The sequence below is a fragment of the Physella acuta genome, unplaced genomic scaffold, assembly GCF_028476545.2.
Source record: "Physella acuta isolate Inbredline_101_S28 unplaced genomic scaffold, ASM2847654v3 ptg000200l, whole genome shotgun sequence".
Taxonomy (NCBI): domain Eukaryota; kingdom Metazoa; phylum Mollusca; class Gastropoda; family Physidae; genus Physella; species Physella acuta.
Genome location: NW_026731719.1, coordinates 1,357,258 through 1,378,312, shown reverse-complemented (window position 1 = coordinate 1,378,312; position 21,055 = coordinate 1,357,258). Strand labels below are relative to the sequence as shown.

The 21,055-nt window shown below is 36.9% G+C and overlaps 2 protein-coding genes across 2 annotated transcripts; one reads left to right on the top strand and one right to left on the bottom strand.

Annotated features, from left to right (window-relative positions):
- Nucleotides 1-1,015: 1,015 nt before the first annotated feature.
- Nucleotides 1,016-2,283, bottom strand: LOC131937122 (ficolin-2-like). Its single transcript, XM_059294316.1, has 3 exons — nucleotides 2,106-2,283; nucleotides 1,855-2,004; nucleotides 1,016-1,683 (listed from the first exon to the last, which is right to left on the bottom strand). Exons 1-3 carry the CDS (start codon nucleotides 2,281-2,283, stop codon nucleotides 1,016-1,018), a joined length of 996 nt encoding a protein of 331 aa, XP_059150299.1.
- A 15,327-nt stretch (nucleotides 2,284-17,610) lies between these two features.
- Nucleotides 17,611-20,233, top strand: LOC131937121 (techylectin-like protein). Its single transcript, XM_059294315.1, has 4 exons — nucleotides 17,611-17,635; nucleotides 18,702-18,887; nucleotides 19,264-19,407; nucleotides 19,605-20,233. The coding sequence occupies exons 1-4, from the start codon at nucleotides 17,611-17,613 to the stop codon at nucleotides 20,231-20,233; spliced, it is 984 nt and encodes a 327-aa protein (XP_059150298.1).
- Nucleotides 20,234-21,055: the final 822 nt, after the last annotated feature.

Here is a 21,055-nt window from a genome sequence, read left to right as displayed (position 1 = left end):
ATGCTTGACGGTTACCCTGCATCACTCCGCGCTTAATGAACCATTTTAAAACAAGGACTTTGAGACTTTGTAATTCGATGCTCTCAATGTTTGGATTCGTGTTTACACTTTCTATGTTAATAGAGAGAAAAATCTTGAACTGTATTGTATAAGTGCATATCCTTTGTTAATTGTTTAAAGAAAATACTCTCATTCAATGAAATTAACACATACGTTCGTTTTTCAAATTAATTTTATCAAAAGCTTGTATTAAATATGATAATTTCATTGTTTTTAAAAAAAAAAAAAGAACAATGCAACAGAAAAATAATGTACTATTTATTTTTTCATAGGCCTAACTATACACATTGTAATGATATGCGTGTTATTATAACATGAAATATGGCTCACTGTACATGTTTATTTATATAACGTATGAATAAAACTTGGTTTAAACGACTGAAAACTTTTTTAAAGTTGTCAGTGTCCGCCTAAGCCTTTCTAAAATTAGATTTTTATCCATGAAGAATCCAACGGTAAATCCACAACATGGATTACTGAAAACTCTAAGACTAAGCAGCTACAAAAATAATTTGTTTAGACATAATATTACAATAGTTTTTACTAATTCATTATGTCATGAAGTGAACATACACGCTTGGAACTGTAAATATTAAGAAACAGTGGTTTGAGTAAAAAAAACGTCTTAGACCAAAACACTGTTGTTTCCGTAACAACTAATCATAACAAAATATAGAGAGAAAATATAAACAACAAAATAATCAGGGCCCACGGATGAATTAACATTAGTGAATGCAATTTAATAAAACTAAAAATCTCACTTCACATGTACACCTAACATGCATAGAGACAGTAAAAACACTAAATAATAAAGAAATGAAATACAACACAAAGTCAAGGCAAATTTCCTTCAAATTCGAGAACACATTTTTTTCCCAACACAGAGATCTGCTCATTCTTTCTTAGTATACACTTATTTTTATCCTTCCTTACCCCAATCCTCCATTTTATTTCATTATTTGGCTCTGACTTTCATCTCACAACTGTCGAGACTCCCATAATCGCCAGTTAGTGCCAGCCAGTTTAGACCCACACCGTACTCTGTACTCCCGTACAGGCCATTGAGGTTCGAGTTCTGGCAATCAGCGTACCACCATGCTCCGTGGTAGACAACAGCACAATTCCTGCTGCCGCTGTCGTTATCCTGGTCGTAGGTGCTGAACTTTTGGTTGTTGTTTTTGTCGTTGATTGAGTTACCGGCATTTCCAGAGTACCCATCAAAATACAACTTGTAAAATTCACTTTCAGGATAAAATTTAAATCCTGAATACGCAGCGTAGTAGCTTGTTCTATTGTAAGTCATGTCGATTCTGAATTCATAAGACCTGTTTGCTGTCAGACAGTAAATGTTTTCGTTGCCGAGGTAAAATTCTCCAGCGTCGAAGTCTCCAAACCCGTGTTTGTATTCCTCCCAGTTGCGGTAAAAGTCCACGACACCGGAGACACGACGTTGGAAAATTGTCCAGCCCCCTCCATCTGTCACTGTGTCACACATGACGACAAGACCAGACGACAGTTGTAAAAGTTGTCTGGGGTTGCTGGAGTTCTTTACGTCGGCACAAGATTTATAAACAGCTGGGTCATACAGAACTCTGGTCAGTATTTTTGTAATTTTTTCTTGTGCTGAAACATAATTACATTAATTAACATTACCAGAATTATGTCTATCCATTTTGACATCAATGAACAAATATTTTTAAAAATTAAGCTGTTGAAATATAAAATGACAATGAAGTACTTGTGCAGCAATAGTTTTATCATTAACTGAGAACTGAAGTGTGACGTTCTACAAACCAAGGCAAGCAGCCGCGTGACAAGATCCCATTATTCCATTCCCGACAGAAACTTTCCCATCCAAGTAAAATGTACTTGTGAAAAGTTTAGAGTTGGTTGGTGGTGCAGGTATTGGTGTGGTGACGACGTCCTTTGGTAGAGTACAAAAACCTGAAATATGAAAGCAAATGTGTTTAACTATCAGCTTATGTGTGTGAGTATCGCTATGTTCCATACTAGAATCTATAGATTGTGGCGGTTTAAAAACCTACCTAACTTGCAGTCTTTACTGTTGTCGTCATAAATAAAACTGTCACAATCACTTTGGCTCATTGCACATTTCATGGCACAATCTAAATCTCCTTCTGCGCTGTGCTGCTCATCCATAGCTAACATGATCAGGTCACTTTTGTTTCGTAAAGTGAACTCTATGTTTTTTACTTGACACATGCTTGGGCTAGCTGAAATATAAATCTTAAAACAATTTCACATCCACATAAAATTATTCCTTAAGATTTAAAAACCAAAAGCAACACCATGGCGACCATAAAAAATAAGTAAATAAAAATAGAGTAATTGTAAAAACCAACACACAATCAATTAAAGATATAGAAAATATTAATTTATGCTTTTTAATTAAGATAATTTATCATTTAAATAAATATAATTATATATTTATATATTATATATATTATGAAAAACAATTATTGTCGAATTACAAAATAATTTAAAATATATTTTGGTAAAATAATTCGCGAAATATATAACAACAGTTGTGATTATAAAACAAAATTGAGCATCATCTATGTAGATATGTAAAACACACAAACACACACACACACAGACACACACACATACACACACACACACGGCCATTAAGAGTATTAAAAAAGAAAAACATTACCTGTTATTATCAGAACCAGCATTGCGCATATTATGTCCATTTTTATTTAGAGTATCGTTGTGTGCACTTCTGAAATTGTACATCTACAACTGCATATCAACAGAAAACTCCCAACAAAATCTTAGGAAAATATTCTCTGAGTGATAAGACAGCACTCTTGACGGCAACAGTTACGTCAAAAATAATACTCTAGACGGCAAAGGAAACGGCCTGATGAAGTTTCAATGCAATCAATAAACACAGTAGGAGTTATTAATTAACCAGTCTGCTTGACAATAAGCTTGACGTTTTTTTTTTTAATGTGAATGTTGACTTGATTGAAATAGCGACAATAAAACAGAATAAATAACACGCTTAAGAGGATGCTAAAAAACAAAATACAATAATGTTTTTACATCTACGAACGATAGTTAAACATAATGAAAACCATGAGACTTCGTATCTTACTTAGACTATTATGATATGAGAATCTCTAATAGAAGAACATTCAAAGCAAAATTATCAACTATAAATCTTACAAAGATATTACTGCGATCTTGCGGAGCGTTCATAGAGCCAAATTATCTACCTCTGTGGTTCAATAAGTTTCCGTCGTCTTTAGCTGGTGATTGCGCCTAAATTGTTCAGCATTGTATCGTTTCGACATAGACTAATGTATTGTTAACGTTTTTGTATTTAGATTGTCAACATTGTTTCAGATTTCTATAGCTTAGAAAACTGTAGGCAGTCGTCAGTTGCTGTTAGGAACTTGAACATTTTTGAGAAGGCGTTACTTTTTTGTAACTGTTGAACAGAGCTACGCATTTAAACCCGTGTGTTACCTGATATTATCATTGTCAGTATTGTGGAAGAGAAGTCCATTTCTATTTTTAGCATTAGTAAACGTAATGCGTTTTTCAATGTGTGACCATGCAGATCGGTTTAGCTGATGGTCGCTGTCTTCAGTGGAGAAAAAATAGACACCACTGCCTGTGATATGTCAACAATAGACACCACTGCCTGTGATCTGTCAACAATAGACACCACTGCCTGTGATCTGTCAGCTGTAACTTTCTTCTTCACACAATGTCGGTATCAATCGTCTCAGTGAATGTCTTTAACGCATCATTAAGGTCCAGACTTATAAGTTATGCATTCCGCTAGCATTGTGAAAGATCTTTTCTCAAGATACTAGACGCCGACCAGTTGCGGTTTAGGATTTTGATGATGAAAAGAATTCTCCAGTCGGCATGTCTGACACGGGTCACTGATCAGAATCCCCAAATTTATTAGCTAGTTAACCCAACTGAGCCGCGAAATCAATTTTTGTTGTTGCAAGATATGCCCACACTGTTCCCCAGATCTTATTACTATTTATTTGTTGCAAGATATGCTATGCCCACACTGTTCACTAGACTTTATTATTTATTTTATTATTAGCATTTATTTAGTTCATAACTTCTGTTGGTTTTTTATTTTTTGGTTTTGTTTGTCGGATGTTTGACCTACTTCTGCAGCAGTTATGCTCACATTTTCCAGGCGGATTCGTCTCTTGTGACAATACAAGAATGTCAATTTAAACATTATTTAGAAATTACGTTAGTAATTTTAATGTAGTTTACCAAATAGTAAATTCAATAAATAAAACTAAAAAAAGATTTAACAATAACATCCTTCTCGATGCATTCTCGCGTTAACGAATGGACCAAACACAACACCATATACTTGGCACTATAAAGGTGAGGACAATATGAGCAGAACATCTGCATACAGCACCATATACTTGGCACTATAAAGGTGAGGACAATCTGAGCAGAACATCTGCATACAGTCCCATATACTTGGCACTATAAAGGTGAGGACAATCCGAGCAGAATATCTGCATACAGCACCATATACTTGGCACTATAAAGGTGAGGACAATATGAGCAGAACATCTGCATACAGCCTCATATACTTGGCACTATAAAGGTGAGGACAATATAAGCAGAATATCTGCATACAGCACCATATACTTGGCACTATAAAGGTGAGGACAATATAAGCAGAATATCTGCATACAGCACCATATACTTGGCACTATAAAGGTGAGGACAATATAAGCAGAATATCTGCATACAGCACCATATACTTGGCACTATAAAGGTGAGGACAATATAAGCAGAATATCTGCATACAGCACCATATACTTGGCACTATAAAGGTGAGGACAATATAAGCAGAACATCTGCATACAGCCTCATATACTTTTGGCACTATAAAGGTGAGGACAATATAAGCAGAATATCTGCATACAGCACCATATACTTGGCACTATAAAGGTGAGGACAATCAGAGCAGGACATCTGCATACAGCACCATATACTTGGCACTATAAAGGTGAGGACAATATGAGCAGAACATCTGCATACAGCACCATATACTTGGCACTATAAAGTTGTCTACAAGACGGTGCTGGACGAAGTGCAATGAGAAAACCAGACGTCCAAACATGGGCTATGGGTGAGATCGTCTCTTTAAATATTTAAGGCTAGGTTGTGTACATGTAGGGTGTAGCGAAAGTTTTGTGAATGTAGCGAAAGTTTTGTGAAGTATACACTATTGGCCTAGGTTGTATACAAGTAGAATGTAGCAAAAGTTTTGTGAAGTATACACTATTGGCCTAGGTTGTATACAAGTAGAATGTAGCGAAGGTTTTGTGAAGTATACACTATTGGCCTAGGTTGTGCCCAAGTAAAGTAGGGTGTAGCGAAAGTTTTGTGAAGTATACACTATTGGCCTAGGTTGTATACAAGTAGAATGTAGCGAAGTTTTGTGAAGTATACACTATTGGTCTTGGTTGTGTACATGTAAGGGTGTAGTGAAGATTTAGTGGAATGTATAGATTCTACTGTAGTCATGTATCTACCTTAAAGAACATAGAAAAATACTTCATAAGTATAATTTTTTTCATTCTTGACGTATGAAATTATCAGAACTGACATCAAAAACCATTGATGTGACAATGTATAACAAACGATTAGCACTTTTGTATCTCGTATAATCAGGAGGGATGAATAATTAAAACCGTTGATTGTATCATTGTTGTTAGATAACAGGGGGCGTGTCTAGACTTGTTTTGTTTACCTGTTGTCATGGATACTTTTACGTCTGTGCGCGTGAAATTTAATTGAATTTTTGACCACCGAAGTTTAAAGAGGCTTTGCAACTTATTGTGTCAGTTTTAGAACAAAAAAACTTGTGTTTATAAATTAATAAGAAATCTGTATTCGTGTTGGAGAAACTGTTTGGTCACGGTTGGCTGGTTTTTTGCTGTAGACTTCATCTATAATGAATTACTAAAAGGTTGAAAAAAAGAATAGAAAAATCAACTTGCTTTGAAAATCGTCAATGAACTTATTTTCTTCAATAAAAGTTCAGTTTGCGAATAAAATATCTTACTTATTTTAGCTACAAATGATTTTACTTAAGAAAGCAAGTTTGTTTTATTTTCTTTTTTAAATGCTTATTTTATAAAGTTTTTTAACTATTCGTTTTAACATTAAATTATCATCATGTTGAATAGATGGTGAATCAGGATTTATGAAGTTCTCTAAATACTTACAATCGCTTTCTACAATTTTCAAATAAATTGATTAAGATGATTATTAATTACTAAATATAGTTTCTAAAATCACCAATAACGTATACACATAATATCTATTTTCTGCGCCAATAGCCGACCCTATACCAAGTCAGTATATGAGGCGTCCAAAAAAATAACAATTTACCTTCTGTCTATTTTAAATAGGAGCGAATATATCTTATTACCTAGCCTTTGCTGCAGATTTATCCTGGGTCATTCAATCTCGAGAGCAAATGTAAGAAACAATAAACGTGTATTATTTTAGAAGGGAGGTAATCCAGTTAATATTGTAGCACACTGAGAGATGACGGAGTAGCCGAACCTGAATGAAAACATTTTTAAAATTCCGAAACCAGTCACTACAGTATTGCAACCAACATGAACATCAACATGCAAAGATTGCGTGAATAGTTGGTTATCCTAAATATTCAGGACCTTTAAATTGTTGTAAGTTTTATGTTCTTACTGAATTTCATTTAAAAACATGATTTGTACACTTGTGTATCACAATAATAGCAACAAACATTCAAAAGTGTGCTCATACAACCAGTGGCGTAGCGAGGTCGGTTGTCACCCGGTGCGGTACTTAATGGTGTCACCCCCCCCCCCTCTAAAAAAGTATATATACATATATATATATATATATATATATATATATATATATATATATATATATATATATATATATATATATATATATATATATATATATATATATATATATATATATATATATATATATATATATATATATATATATATATATACATTTACTAGGCATACTGCCAAGCTTCACTTAGGTCAGGGGTCGGCAACCTTTTGAAGCGGAAGAGCCAAAAGTTCCATTTTTCAAAATTTCCCTGGTTTTAAAGAGCAACTAACATTTTTTTTATTTCAAATATTTTATTTTTTTATTAAGATTATTAGTATTTGTTCAAGTAGCTGGAGAGCCGCATCTTGATATCGCGAGCCGCAGGTTGCCGACCCCTGACTTAGGTTATCAAAAAACTTTTGAGAATTTGAATGATTAATTAATTGGTGATTGGCTGTTATGTGGGGTGCTTAGGACCTAAGTTTAAACAGTTTGTGTAATGTCATGTCATGCAAGCATTGGTGGAGTATTGTGTCACCCTGTGCGGTCCACCCCCCCCCCCCCTCGCTACGCCCCTGTATACAACAGATAAAAAGTAATAAAATTGTAATAAATACGTGAATAAAAAAAAAAAAAACACAATAATGGCAGGCGCTACCAATAAGGCGAACTAGGCGGTCGCCTACGGCGCTATCCCTAGGGGGGCGCAAAAGTTTTAATCTCTATTATCGAAAAGTACCTTATAATTAATAACTTTTATAAAGAAGTAGCGATCTATTTCGGCACCCAGGACGAACTATCAATTTTGCACCTCCACCCCAAAATTAGGTATATTGTAGGCCTATATATATTCGCGATGGTGAAAATGCAACCCCACCTTCCTAAGTTGGAAAGGTCGGGGCGCTTTTTACCAGTCACTTCGCCTTTTTAATTTGGTGTCACATAATTGATGTAGAAAAACGATTAAATAAGTTCTTAATTTAAATTTCGGTTTTCTAATTTTAATAGGGCTTGTAAGTCTCGTTTTCTCTGATTTTGAATTCGAAATCTGTTCTGGTGTATAGAGTTTTGTAATTACGTGTGTTCAGAGTATTATCACTTGTTTGGTAAGTTTTGATGAATCGTTTAGATTTGGGAGTTACGGGGGAAGGCTGTTGCTGATATGGTTTCGTAGGTATAAAGTATCTAAGTGTTAAAGTATCGTATTTTTTATTTGGCTGTTGTGTAGTTGAAGGTCTAGTGGAATCTGATTGGTAGTAGAGAAATGAGAATGTAGGTGATGAAGTATCGTAGTTCTTACTTCGGAAGTTTGATTCTTGTGGTATTAAGGTATCGAATTATTTGACTTTTAAAGTGTAGTAGTAGGTCCAGTGAAATCTTTGTTGATTGAGAGTCTCGTTTGTAGAGCTTGGTGAAGTTAAACGAGTTGGTGCCGTAGTTCTAGAGCATCGAGTCTAGTTATGTTTAGGTATCGAAGTTTGATCTGTTTTGTGAATGTATTAGAGTATATCGAGTAGTCGAGTTTATCGTAAGTTAGATGATTTCAATTCAGTACGGAATACACTAGAAATGTAGGCATTCTCTAGTTGACAAAAATCTTTAGTTTTTTAGGAATCTCAGCGGAATCTATATTACCAACCACTCTTAAAGTATTAATATATATTACATAGGATGGAATTTATAACAGTAAACTAAGTTTTTTTCAAATTATAATTTTTTTATATTAAATCAATAATTCTAGCAATGCCTTAAACAGTTACCCGTATTTGATTTTTTGAAAGACATCCCTTTATTTAGGGGATCCAAAATTTGATACTACTTTGGTTAAACGCATATACAAGTATTAGTAGGACATCAAAATTGAATAGAAGTATGTTAAAAAAAAGCTACCGTTTTTGAAATTTTAAACAAAACACACAGTTATGTATTCAATAGGTAAAGTATATTGTTTTTACAAGGTTACATAACTAATATAAATAATGTGTTACAATTATTAAGTAATGAAATTTATAGCGTTTTGTTGTGTTTTTCAATCATGTCTTAGTTACAGTTGATTAATTTAGCAATTCTTGTGAAAGTTATTTCCCTTGAATAAAATTTTGTTATTTGGATTTTCAAATGGGAGATAATTCGTTGCTTAACTTTACATTCATTTTAAATTCCTGCACCTTAGGTAGACCGCTTACATATAAATACAACTTTAAGTTATTATTTATTACTATAAAAATGATATAGAGCTTAAGTTCTAAACAAAATAGTTTGGCAGGTTTTTTTTAGCATTATCAAGTTGAAAAACAAATACATCAGTAGCCGTTGTAGATTGCAATACTTACTGTTTGAAGACATACAGTCTTAGTCGTAAATTAAACATCTAATTAATTATCTTTTTATATTTTTCAACCTCTCCTAAAGGATTCCTATATAACAATTTTAGGCTGGAATCTATAACATTTATAGCCTTTTATTTTTCACAACAAAATAATCGTTACATAATCACACAATATAGACATTTTACAATAATAACTAAAACAGTCAAGCTAAAAACAGGTAAGTTCCGTTTAGGAACTCACCTTAGGAGGACTGCAGAGAGTCGAATACTACACGAACTTTTTGTTTCAGTGTTTTTGTTTTTTCAGACTTTTTCCCCACCGAGAAGGTGGGGCACTTTACAATTTATAGGGGGGGGGGGGGGGGGGGCTATGTTGTAAAGTACAAAGTAGACTCGTGGACTTAGTAACAATTTCAATAAAACGTGATTACGCTTGCAAACTGGAATTGGAGAAATTAGTACTTTTGCAACGAAGGTGTCAAGTAAAATTTGATTTTGATGTCTACATTTAACGTTTAGGCAATTGATAATAAATTAATATGTTACTTTTAATGAATTGTTTTCTTACACATATGTTTTAGTAATTAATTTGTGTGAAAGGGGACGTTTTAATAAGTTTTGCCTAGGGCGCTAAATAACCTGGCGCCGGCACTAACCACAATTCAATACGTTTCAGGTCTGAATGACGTATAGATTTTGTGTGACTATCTGTCCTTAATTGTGTCGAGTTGGTATCGTGTTTAGACGAATCGTGTCGAGTTGGTATCGTGTTTAGACGAATCGTGTCGAGTTGGTATCGTGTTTAGACGAATCGTGTCGAGTTGGTATCGTGTTTAGACGAATCGTGTCGAGTTGGTATCGTGTTTAGACGAATCGTGTCGAGTTGGTATCGTGTTTAGACGAATCGTGTCGAGTTGGTATCGTGTTTAGACGAATCGTGTCGAGTTGGTATCGTGTTTAGACGAATCGTGTCGAGTTGGTATCGTGTTTAGACGAATCGTGTCGAGTTGGTATCGTGTTTAGACGAATCGTGTCGAGTTGGTATCGTGTTTAGACGAATCGTGTCGAGTTGGTATCGTGTTTAGACGAATCGTGTCGAGTTGGTATCGTGTTTAGACGAATCGTGTCGAGTTGGTATCGTGTTTAGACGAATCGTGTCGAGTTGGTATCGTGTTTAGACGAATCGTGTCGAGTTGGTATCGTGTTTAGACGAATCGTGTCGAGTTGGTATCGTGTTTAGACGAATCGTGTCGAGTTGGTATCGTGTTTAGACGAATCGTGTCGAGTTGGTATCGTGTTTAGACGAATCGTGTCGAGTTGGTATCGTGTTTAGACGAATCGTGTCGAGTTGGTATCGTGTTTAGACGAATCGTGTCGAGTTGGTATCGTGTTTAGACGAATCGTGTCGAGTTGGTATCGTGTTTAGACGAATCGTGTCGAGTTGGTATCGTGTTTAGACGAATCGTGTCGAGTTGGTATCGTGTTTAGACGAATCGTGTCGAGTTGGTATCGTGTTTAGACGAATCGTGTCGAGTTGGTATCGTGTTTAGACGAATCGTGTCGAGTTGGTATCGTGTTTAGACGAATCGTGTCGAGTTGGTATCGTGTTTAGACGAATCGTGTCGAGTTGGTATCGTGTTTAGACGAATCGTGTCGAGTTGGTATCGTGTTTAGACGAATCGTGTCGAGTTGGTATCGTGTTTAGACGAATCGTGTCGAGTTGGTATCGTGTTTAGACGAATCGTGTCGAGTTGGTATCGTGTTTAGACGAATCGTGTCGAGTTGGTATCGTGTTTAGACGAATCGTGTCGAGTTGGTATCGTGTTTAGACGAATCGTGTCGAGTTGGTATCGTGTTTAGACGAATCGTGTCGAGTTGGTATCGTGTTTAGACGAATCGTGTCGAGTTGGTATCGTGTTTAGACGAATCGTGTCGAGTTGGTATCGTGTTTAGACGAATCGTGTCGAGTTGGTATCGTGTTTAGACGAATCGTGTCGAGTTGGTATCGTGTTTAGACGAATCGTGTCGAGTTGGTATCGTGTTTAGACGAATCGTGTCGAGTTGGTATCGTGTTTAGACGAATCGTGTCGAGTTGGTATCGTGTTTAGACGAATCGTGTCGAGTTGGTATCGTGTTTAGACGAATCGTGTCGAGTTGGTATCGTGTTTAGACGAATCGTGTCGAGTTGGTATCGTGTTTAGACGAATCGTGTCGAGTTGGTATCGTGTTTAGACGAATCGTGTCGAGTTGGTATCGTGTTTAGACGAATCGTGTCGAGTTGGTATCGTGTTTAGACGAATCGTGTCGAGTTGGTATCGTGTTTAGACGAATCGTGTCGAGTTGGTATCGTGTTTAGACGAATCGTGTCGAGTTGGTATCGTGTTTAGACGAATCGTGTCGAGTTGGTATCGTGTTTAGACGAATCGTGTCGAGTTGGTATCGTGTTTAGACGAATCGTGTCGAGTTGGTATCGTGTTTAGACGAATCGTGTCGAGTTGGTATCGTGTTTAGACGAATCGTGTCGAGTTGGTATCGTGTTTAGACGAATCGTGTCGAGTTGGTATCGTGTTTAGACGAATCGTGTCGAGTTGGTATCGTGTTTAGACGAATCGTGTCGAGTTGGTATCGTGTTTAGACGAATCGTGTCGAGTTGGTATCGTGTTTAGACGAATCGTGTCGAGTTGGTATCGTGTTTAGACGAATCGTGTCGAGTTGGTATCGTGTTTAGACGAATCGTGTCGAGTTGGTATCGTGTTTAGACGAATCGTGTCGAGTTGGTATCGTGTTTAGACGAATCGTGTCGAGTTGGTATCGTGTTTAGACGAATCGTGTCGAGTTGGTATCGTGTTTAGACGAATCGTGTCGAGTTGGTATCGTGTTTAGACGAATCGTGTCGAGTTGGTATCGTGTTTAGACGAATCGTGTCGAGTTGGTATCGTGTTTAGACGAATCGTGTCGAGTTGGTATCGTGTTTAGACGAATCGTGTCGAGTTGGTATCGTGTTTAGACGAATCGTGTCGAGTTGGTATCGTGTTTAGACGAATCGTGTCGAGTTGGTATCGTGTTTAGACGAATCGTGTCGAGTTGGTATCGTGTTTAGACGAATCGTGTCGAGTTGGTATCGTGTTTAGACGAATCGTGTCGAGTTGGTATCGTGTTTAGACGAATCGTGTCGAGTTGGTATCGTGTTTAGACGAATCGTGTCGAGTTGGTATCGTGTTTAGACGAATCGTGTCGAGTTGGTATCGTGTTTAGACGAATCGTGTCGAGTTGGTATCGTGTTTAGACGAATCGTGTCGAGTTGGTATCGTGTTTAGACGAATCGTGTCGAGTTGGTATCGTGTTTAGACGAATCGTGTCGAGTTGGTATCGTGTTTAGACGAATCGTGTCGAGTTGGTATCGTGTTTAGACGAATCGTGTCGAGTTGGTATCGTGTTTAGACGAATCGTGTCGAGTTGGTATCGTGTTTAGACGAATCGTGTCGAGTTGGTATCGTGTTTAGACGAATCGTGTCGAGTTGGTATCGTGTTTAGATGATTCTTGTACTAAAATTAGCTAATAAAAATACATTTTAATTTCGAAGATATGATAGTGAATGACCAACTCGAAAGCTATTATATGTAAAGAAAGAAAAGTTTCTATCATTGTCTTTACTTAGTGAATTTAAAAGTTTGTGAATATACACATTTTCAACGCTTCCTTATTGTGTCGTGTAGTCAGACACACGGAACTAGTTTTAACAGGTGAGGTGACCGAATACAACATGTTGAGACACAACTAAAAATATTTATACAACAAACTAGAGTCACGTGATTTTTTACTAACATCATCTCATTAATTTATCCCAGACCAATCGTGACAAATAATTTTCCTTAGAATACCCCGATATTTGGAATTAGTTTTGTAGTAAATGACAACATTGATGGCACCGTTTAGTGTTGTCACCATGGCAGATGTGGAGAGTAAGAAGCAGTGGACCGGCGATCTGCCGAAGTTGGCACCCAACTGGTACAAGACGGTGACGACAATCAGGAACTGGTTGCTGAGACAGAAGGAGACAGCGATGTAGAGGACCGTCTTGACCAGCCTGGCTTCTCTCCTCTCTCGGCTTTTTGGCTGTTTAGACCTGCATTTTGTCTGGTTTCGAAATTTACTTGAAAGGTTCAAGCTTATAATTAATACTATACTGCAACACGCCACAAGAAACTGTGTAAACATCAGGTAGAATAAAGTGTTAACATATGTATAAATGAAAGCGAGAGTTTGTATGTTGTCAGTTGTCATCAAGACAAGCTTGGGTGTGGAGTTGGTCAATGGATAACTCTCCCAGGACAGGTAGGTGCTAGAGAACATGGAACCGTAGGTGGAAAATTCAAAAGCGTAAACAAAAGTCACGGCAACCGTCATCCTTTTTCGTGTGATGAGTTGCTTGGCCTTGAAGGGACTAAAAACACAAACACATTTCTCCAGAGATATCAGAACAACGGTCCCAGCACTGACGTCATAGAACATGCTACCTGGGCAAGATGACATAATGTAGAGCAGTGACGTCATATCAACGTTAGGGCAAAGGTTAAGAGCGCTCATTGATTTAGTAACGGCACCAACCATCGCCAGAAATTCCAGACACAAATCTGAAAAACTGAGAGCGACAAGCCCGATGGACAGACTGTCCTTATGTGTGGGGCCGAGAAAGATGAAAAGGTTGAAGATGTTGGCGGTGGTGCCAATCAGTGAAACCACGAAACATACCGGGATAGAAACGATAAAATTCAACATGGTCAAAACATGCCCCGAGTAGAAGTCCAGATTTTGTTCAAGTATCGTTCTGTTGTGGGAGTCCATACTTCAAACATCAACAAGTCGTGAGTTCTAGTAGAGATGTTAGTCAAGAAATTTTCACATGTGTTCTTGTAGACAAATAATAGATTCTTTTTATTTCACGTCAGGAATTTATTTATAGCCGGTAGAGATTACCACCAGTCGATAGATCAATAGATATTACCACGGTGACTACTGAATATCACGTTCAAACCAGATATTATACCTAGACAAACTTACATTAGATTTATTTGCGACTGTTAATAAAATACAACTTCTGTATGAGATTCAACTTTTGTTTAGTTGCATTTAATTATATTTTGTAAAGTCAAATGACTCGATATTATTTCTGATAATTATAAACCACCCAGTCAACTTAACGGTAGGGGATCACAGGTAATTTCAGACGGTAGCTAGGTGATTTCAAATTATTTGACCGTTTGCTATAATTTTTGACTATTTGCTGTAATTTTGTGTTTTCAACCTCGCTAAAACATCGCTATATTTTAACGATTTATATATAAACATAGATAAACAGAAACATGAAATAGTGAAGAACTGTAGGAATAATTAGGAATAGGTAGGAATAAGTAATCCTAAGTAATCGTAAGTAGGAATAAGTAGGAGCAAGCAGGAGTAAGTTCAAGTAAATAGAAGTAAGTAGGAATAAGTAGAATAAGTAGGAGAAAGTAGGAATAAGTAGAATAAGTACCTAGAAATTAGTTTCTTGTGTCGCCCATGAATAAGAATTGTAGGTGTAAAAACAGTTGGTATAAGAAAAAGCTTTCATCGCATACGAGAGAATATTAAGAAACCTTATAGAGACGTGCAAAAATTTACATAATGTTAGTTTATGTTGAGACGACACCAACATTTTGTTCTATTTGCGATCAGGTGATATTTTGAATGTCACGTGATGAAGTAGATGGTACGTAGCCTTGAGCTGGTTGGGAGTACTTGGGTCTACTCGTTGTCAATGGTTACGTTTTGTTTTTGTCAAAGTTCATGTCTAGCATTAGTTATACTAAATTTAAAATACGTCCGTCAGGGCTGTAAGCAAGAAAACTGATGTTTAGTCATGGTTGTTCATCACGAATTCAAGCGTCTCTAAAATCCTTTCTGCTCGATCGTTACGCCAAGCGATTTTAGCACAAGAAGAGTGCCACTTCTTGGATCCGTGTTTAGGATATTATTATGTAAATGTTGAATTAAGGTACAATATGTACGCGGGTTATCGTAAAAGAAATCTCATTTGTTGGGGATTTTCGTTTATTTGATGTAACAGTACACTGTCAAGCTGGTTTTGGATTATTTATAAGGAGCATAATACAATTTACATTGGCGAGTTAGCCAGCTTGTGGGGTGGTAGACGTAGAAGTAAGTGGTAAGTTTGTTAAATCATTGGGCTGTGGTCTAAAAAAAATACAGCTTAATGATGGTAAGTTTGTTAATTAATGTGGTGATTAGTGGTCTAGCGGAGAAGACGTGATATCAACTTACTTTAATTACCATTAGTTTCAATATTTTTTTCCTGTGTGTACAGGGCCAAACGTTTTGATATGCATATTTACAGTACTTGTGGGGGGGGGGGTGGAAACGTGAGTCCCACGGGCCTTGTACCACGAGTGAGTTGCTCTCGGCTTCGCCAGGCAAGTCTCTCAGCACATACATTCTTCAGTAGGGTCGTCACAAGGGGAGTGGGGGTGGGGGAAGGGGAAGGGGCTGTGGTGTGAGTAAACGTTTGAGGCTACCTAGAGGTGTCAGCGAGTTGTTGATACCCTCTACAACGACGCTCTTGTTCGATAGACGTGGATTTTGTTTAACGTTTTAACGAATAGGATAACACAATTATTATTACTCAACTCGAAACTTGATATTTCTTTTTTAATAAGTCTGTATTTATTTGAGCATCAATTTTGAAACTCCCACAGCCTCAGTGGGCTAAAACTTGATGGTGGCTGATGGGTATGTAGTAAACGTGGCACGATGGGTGGATGGTGTATACCTACATTTGTGACATGTCCACTAACCCTATCAGAACTGTATTTTAACTTTTTCACATACGGTAGGTAGAGAAAGTATTGAAATCGTGCAAAAATCAAAATCAAAATTTAGACAAATGTTGACGTTTTACCCCTCGGAAAATCTTAGATTAACAATTATTTTTTGTTTGTCAGTGTCTGTCTGAGTACACAATATACTGAGTTCCATTTCAGTTATACTGAAGAAATTGTCATTTTAGTATAATCACAATTGTAGTTCTCTATCTGATTTTGAGCGATTTCCGATAACCGGCTTTGGTACTTACTCAATTTCTGTTTTCAAAAGCCAATTACTTGAGCACCATTTAAGTTAAGGGAACGAAAATTTAAACAAGTGTTACCTGCTCAGGTTCCTATCAAATTTTAAAGGATTTCCGGTAATCGGAATTGATACTTTTTTTGCTATTTCCGTGGGAACACGATAACTTAAATGCTTTTCCTTTTTGGTCTCTCAACATGAGCACGGATCTATTTTACTGCTTTTTTTCAAATTTTGAGTGATTTCGATTGACCGGAAGTAGTATTTTACACACACACAAACAAAAAAAAAGTAAAAAAAAAACAAACCACGAAAAGAAAGAAGGGAGAAAGAAAAATCAAAAACACAAGAATTTTTTTATCTTTATTCCTTTGTCAATCCAAGATGATTATTGCGAACGATAATTTGAAAACGTCTACCGGACGGCTTTTGTTGAAACCTTAGCGTAATATCTAATTAGGCCTATAGCATTTCTAATTGCTTCAGCCTTGAGAAAAGTACTTCTATCCCAGTGAAGGTCGAGGTCTTCTGTAATTGAATTTTAAAGTAAGGCTTACAGTTTTACATTCATCCAACAATCGGCTCCACTAAGTAGCGTACACTATCGTCGCAAGCATCTTTAGCTTGCTATAGAAATCATCAATACTTAACGAGCAGAAAGATACGTGCGAGATTGTGTGTTAACTCTATGTTGTAAAATGTTGTGTGTTAACTCTATGTTGTAAACTGTTATGTGTTAACTCTATGTTGTAAACTGTCATTAGCCGGGCCTGTCACACGCAGTGGTCCATGCTAGTACATCCGTAGCAGAGAGTCTTGTTATTGTCAGATCAGTAACTGGTTTGAAGATTGTATACCAACTGCAGCAATAAGATTACTGCAACGGCTTTCCGTGTGTGGCAACTCTTAATTTTGAAATAAATTTCATATTTTTTTTGCCAGTTCATATTGAAAATGAAAAGCGGGTGCATCGTCATTCTTACTTTGTTGGGAGCTTTATCAAAAGGTATGGTTAATTCTATCAAAAGGTATGTTCAAGATATAGTGTGTTAAGGAAAACAAAAGTAATTAATGAAATATCCATTTGTTGTGGTAAAAGTGAGATTTACGGGATATTGTGAAGTTATATAAAAGTATGTGTTAGCGAGAGACGATGTCATACCAATACTAGGCCCGCGTATAGCTAGATTTACAAGCATTTGTTGGTGAAACATTTTAGCATAAAATGGTGGAGCAGGCTAAAGCCACCAGTATGCTGTAGAACCTCATCGAACTGATAGCTACAGTTTCCTTATTCAGCTGCACAAAACAATTTGTTACATCCCCTGATTTTAATATTCTACCACCTGGAAACATTGTTTCACAGAATCTACCAGCAAAGATAAATGAAAAATAAAGATGGGCTCCTTGTTTCAGAAAACTTTTATAAAAACAAAGACATCATAATACGAAATTGTGCGTTGTTGCAGTATGATATAATTTAATTTTTAAAAATTCATAAAAAACGTTTTAATAACAAGCTTTTATGTAATAATTCTTAAAAAATAGAAAATAAATTATACACTACTTTTTTAAATAACTGTTAAAAAAGCGGGGGTCACATTAATACCTTTTGGATACCTTTACTAATATTTAGGGAGAGACCCACGCTTTTCTTTATAGTTATTTAAATAGTAGTCTATAATTTATTGTCCACTATTTTTAGTTTGATGTGACAGCCTACTAATTTGGACAAAATAAAAATTAATTCACAAAAAAATTATTAGACAATCAATTAAGTCAAATTTAATCGCATGTTGCATTGTCTTCATGTCTTGACCCACGAAAAAACTACGAACCGTATTTGTCAGTTAGAAGTGCCAGTAATTTCGCTCGGGCGTTTCGATTTTGACAGACAGACTGACGACTGACGACAGACAGAGGAAGCAAGTTAAATAAAAGCTTGTATAAGCCAAAAGCAACATAAAGTGAAAATGTGCGTGGTTGCAGTATAATTTGAAAACCTGGCCAAACGATAAAATATGTGTCATATAACTTTGGCACTCGTAGCATCCCCAGTAAAAAATTAATGTTAGTGAATGTAATCACCACCTTATCTCTTGCTACACCCCCAACCAGGGGCTTATCCAGGGGAGACCATGGTGATGGTGCAAGCTGAGCTTTTTTTTATAAACCAGACAATAGCGTGAAAGAAAAATAGCGGAGTCAAAAGAAAACTTTGTATAAGCTTTTATTTAGCTCACAATGTCTGTTTGTTGTGACTTCGATGACAATGCAATAATAAATCGTTTATTAAATGAGAATTTATTTTCCCAGCGACCAGCGCCTACACGAGACGTGAGATCAACTTGAGCCTGCAGAACGTGAGCACCATGATGCTGTTGCACTTTGCCGAGAGAGAGGGCGTCGACTCGGTCTTTGGGTGCACCAGCGAGTGTCTCAACTCGAACATCACGTGTCTGGGTGTTACATACTCACCTTCATCGCACCTCTGTAAACTAGGTCAGTTACATAGTGTTAGTAGGTCAGTCACCTTGTGTTACTAGTTCGGCGGACCTGTGTAACTAGGTCCGTCAAACTGTGTTACTAGGACTGTTGACTTATATTTCTAGATCAACAAGATAAGTGGTCAAGAAGATAATTTATTGGGGAGTCCATCTGTTTGGAAATAAAACTTCAATCAGTCGTTTCCCTTTGTTATGCATCATTTTATTTTTAAAGTCGACATATGTAGTACTTTGGTTGTGTATATGCATATAACTTAAGAGAGTGTATTACAATAATTTAGTTAAGCTGTTTGCATGACTTGAATATTATTGTCGAGTGAGTTGATAAAATAATGTTGAAAGTTGAAAAAGTTTAACACCAACATTTTCAGGCTCTTGGATGGTGCCAACCAACGCCACTAGCCAGCCGGTGGACACCGAGATTTTCTTTAGCGGTCCATTCTGTAACACAAGGGACAATATCACACTGGACAGTAGCGGGAATATATCGCATTGTGATTTAAGGGGTTGCCAAGGTAACGGTCATGTAGGCATTTAAGCAGTTGATAGTGTAACGGTCTTTTTGGATATATATATATATATATATATATATATATATATATATATATATATATATATATATATATATATATATATATATATATATATATATCATATATTTCAGAAATCGCCCCTGTGGCGGCCAAGAGTAACACCAACTACGACCCCACAGATGAAAAAGTGTACACGTCTTGTCGTGACGTAGTCAGCACCGAGCCCAGGGTAGTGGTCAAACTGGCGTCTGGGGTGGTTGTCATGTGCGACACAGCCACTGACCAGGGCGGCTGGACCATCATCCAGAAAAGAGTAAACGGTACCATCAACTTCCAGCGGAACTGGACGGACTACAAGAACGGGTTCGGGGACTACGGCCTGCAAGAGTTCTACCTGGGGAATGAGAACATCTACTGCATGACGTCCAAGAGAAACTACGAGCTGCGGATAGACATGACGTTCAGTGGACAAAGCTACTACGCCAAGTACTCCAACTTTAGTGTCTCCAGCGAGGCTGGTGCCTACCTGCTGTCTGTCGCCGGCTACACAGGAACTGCCATGGATTCTCTCGCCGTGTCACACAGCGGGTACAAGTTCAGCACACCGGAAACAGACAACGACGGTCAGCCGATGACCAACTGTGCCAGCATCAACAAGGGAGGCTGGTGGTACGGCGGTATCAACTGCTGCACCTCCAACCTAAACGGCCAGTACGGTGGGCCAACGTTGGGCGGGTTGGTGTGGACACCCCTGACCATGGCGTCAACCCTTGCTAACTGCGAGATGAAAATTAGACCAGTTTTGTAGATATTAACATTTCTTATATGGCTCGTTTTGTTTCATAATGAATTTCACAATTTTTGCACACAATATGTTTTCTGCAATCCTTATCTCTACAAGAAAGCTGCACATTTATCTTTATCTCTCTGTTATGTGAGTACTAGTGTACTGTGTACATAACTGCCGGCATATCAGATTTGTAATAACAGTTATATGTCTACACGCTCCTACAATCGATCCCTGCCCAAGCCCGAAATCAGCCAATGTCGAAACTGGCCGACCAATCGAAAATGGCCTTAGCCACCATACATTGATCGGCCTATGATAGCGGATCTTTGCCAGCGAGTTTACAAATTGGCCGAGGACAGACGGCCAAAGCCGCAATAAAGTCATGGGCAAATGTTGGGTGTTTGTAACCATTATGATAATCATATTAGGTTAGTTTTGATACGTAATTAAAAATCACTCAAAATGATTTATTTTGATGATTCATTATAGACAATTAACGTTATTTATGAGCATTAAAGACACTTTAAATAACACAGCACTTTGTTATTTTTTTCAAGCGTTTATTTAACTTGATTCCTTGTGCTTAGTCTTCGTCCTGATTGGGACAGTGACATCTACTGGACCGATTTTTATCAAAATATGTAGGTCAAAATCCGGTAAAAATAAAAACTGACACGAAATTTAAGATAATTAAATTAATTTAAAAAGTAAGTTTGAAAATTAGGGCTGCCTCATAGAATTCCTATGTGTTATCGGATTAGTAATCTTCATAAAAATGTGTGTTTGTGATGGGGATGGTGTGTGTGTGAAGATTGCAACATTGTGACGTAGTTTTAAAAT

Excerpts from the sequence above, each read along its gene's own strand:
- LOC131937121 (XM_059294315.1), top strand. The coding sequence starts at position 17,611 with ATGGTGGAGCAGGCTAAAGCCACCA. Across the intron at positions 18,888-19,263 it reads ATCGCACCTCTGTAAACTAG|GCTCTTGGATGGTGCCAACC; the intron begins GTCAGTTACATA and ends CAACATTTTCAG. Across the intron at positions 19,408-19,604 it reads TGATTTAAGGGGTTGCCAAG|ATGAAAAAGTGTACACGTCT; the intron begins GTAACGGTCATG and ends ACGACCCCACAG.
- LOC131937122 (XM_059294316.1), bottom strand. The coding sequence starts at position 2,283 with ATGTGTCAAGTAAAAAACATAGAGTTCACTTTACGAAACAAAAGTGAC. Across the intron at positions 2,005-2,105 it reads CAGTAAAGACTGCAAGTTAG|GTTTTTGTACTCTACCAAAG; the intron begins GTAGGTTTTTAA and ends TTCATATTTCAG. Across the intron at positions 1,684-1,854 it reads TCACGCGGCTGCTTGCCTTG|CACAAGAAAAAATTACAAAA; the intron begins GTTTGTAGAACG and ends ATTATGTTTCAG.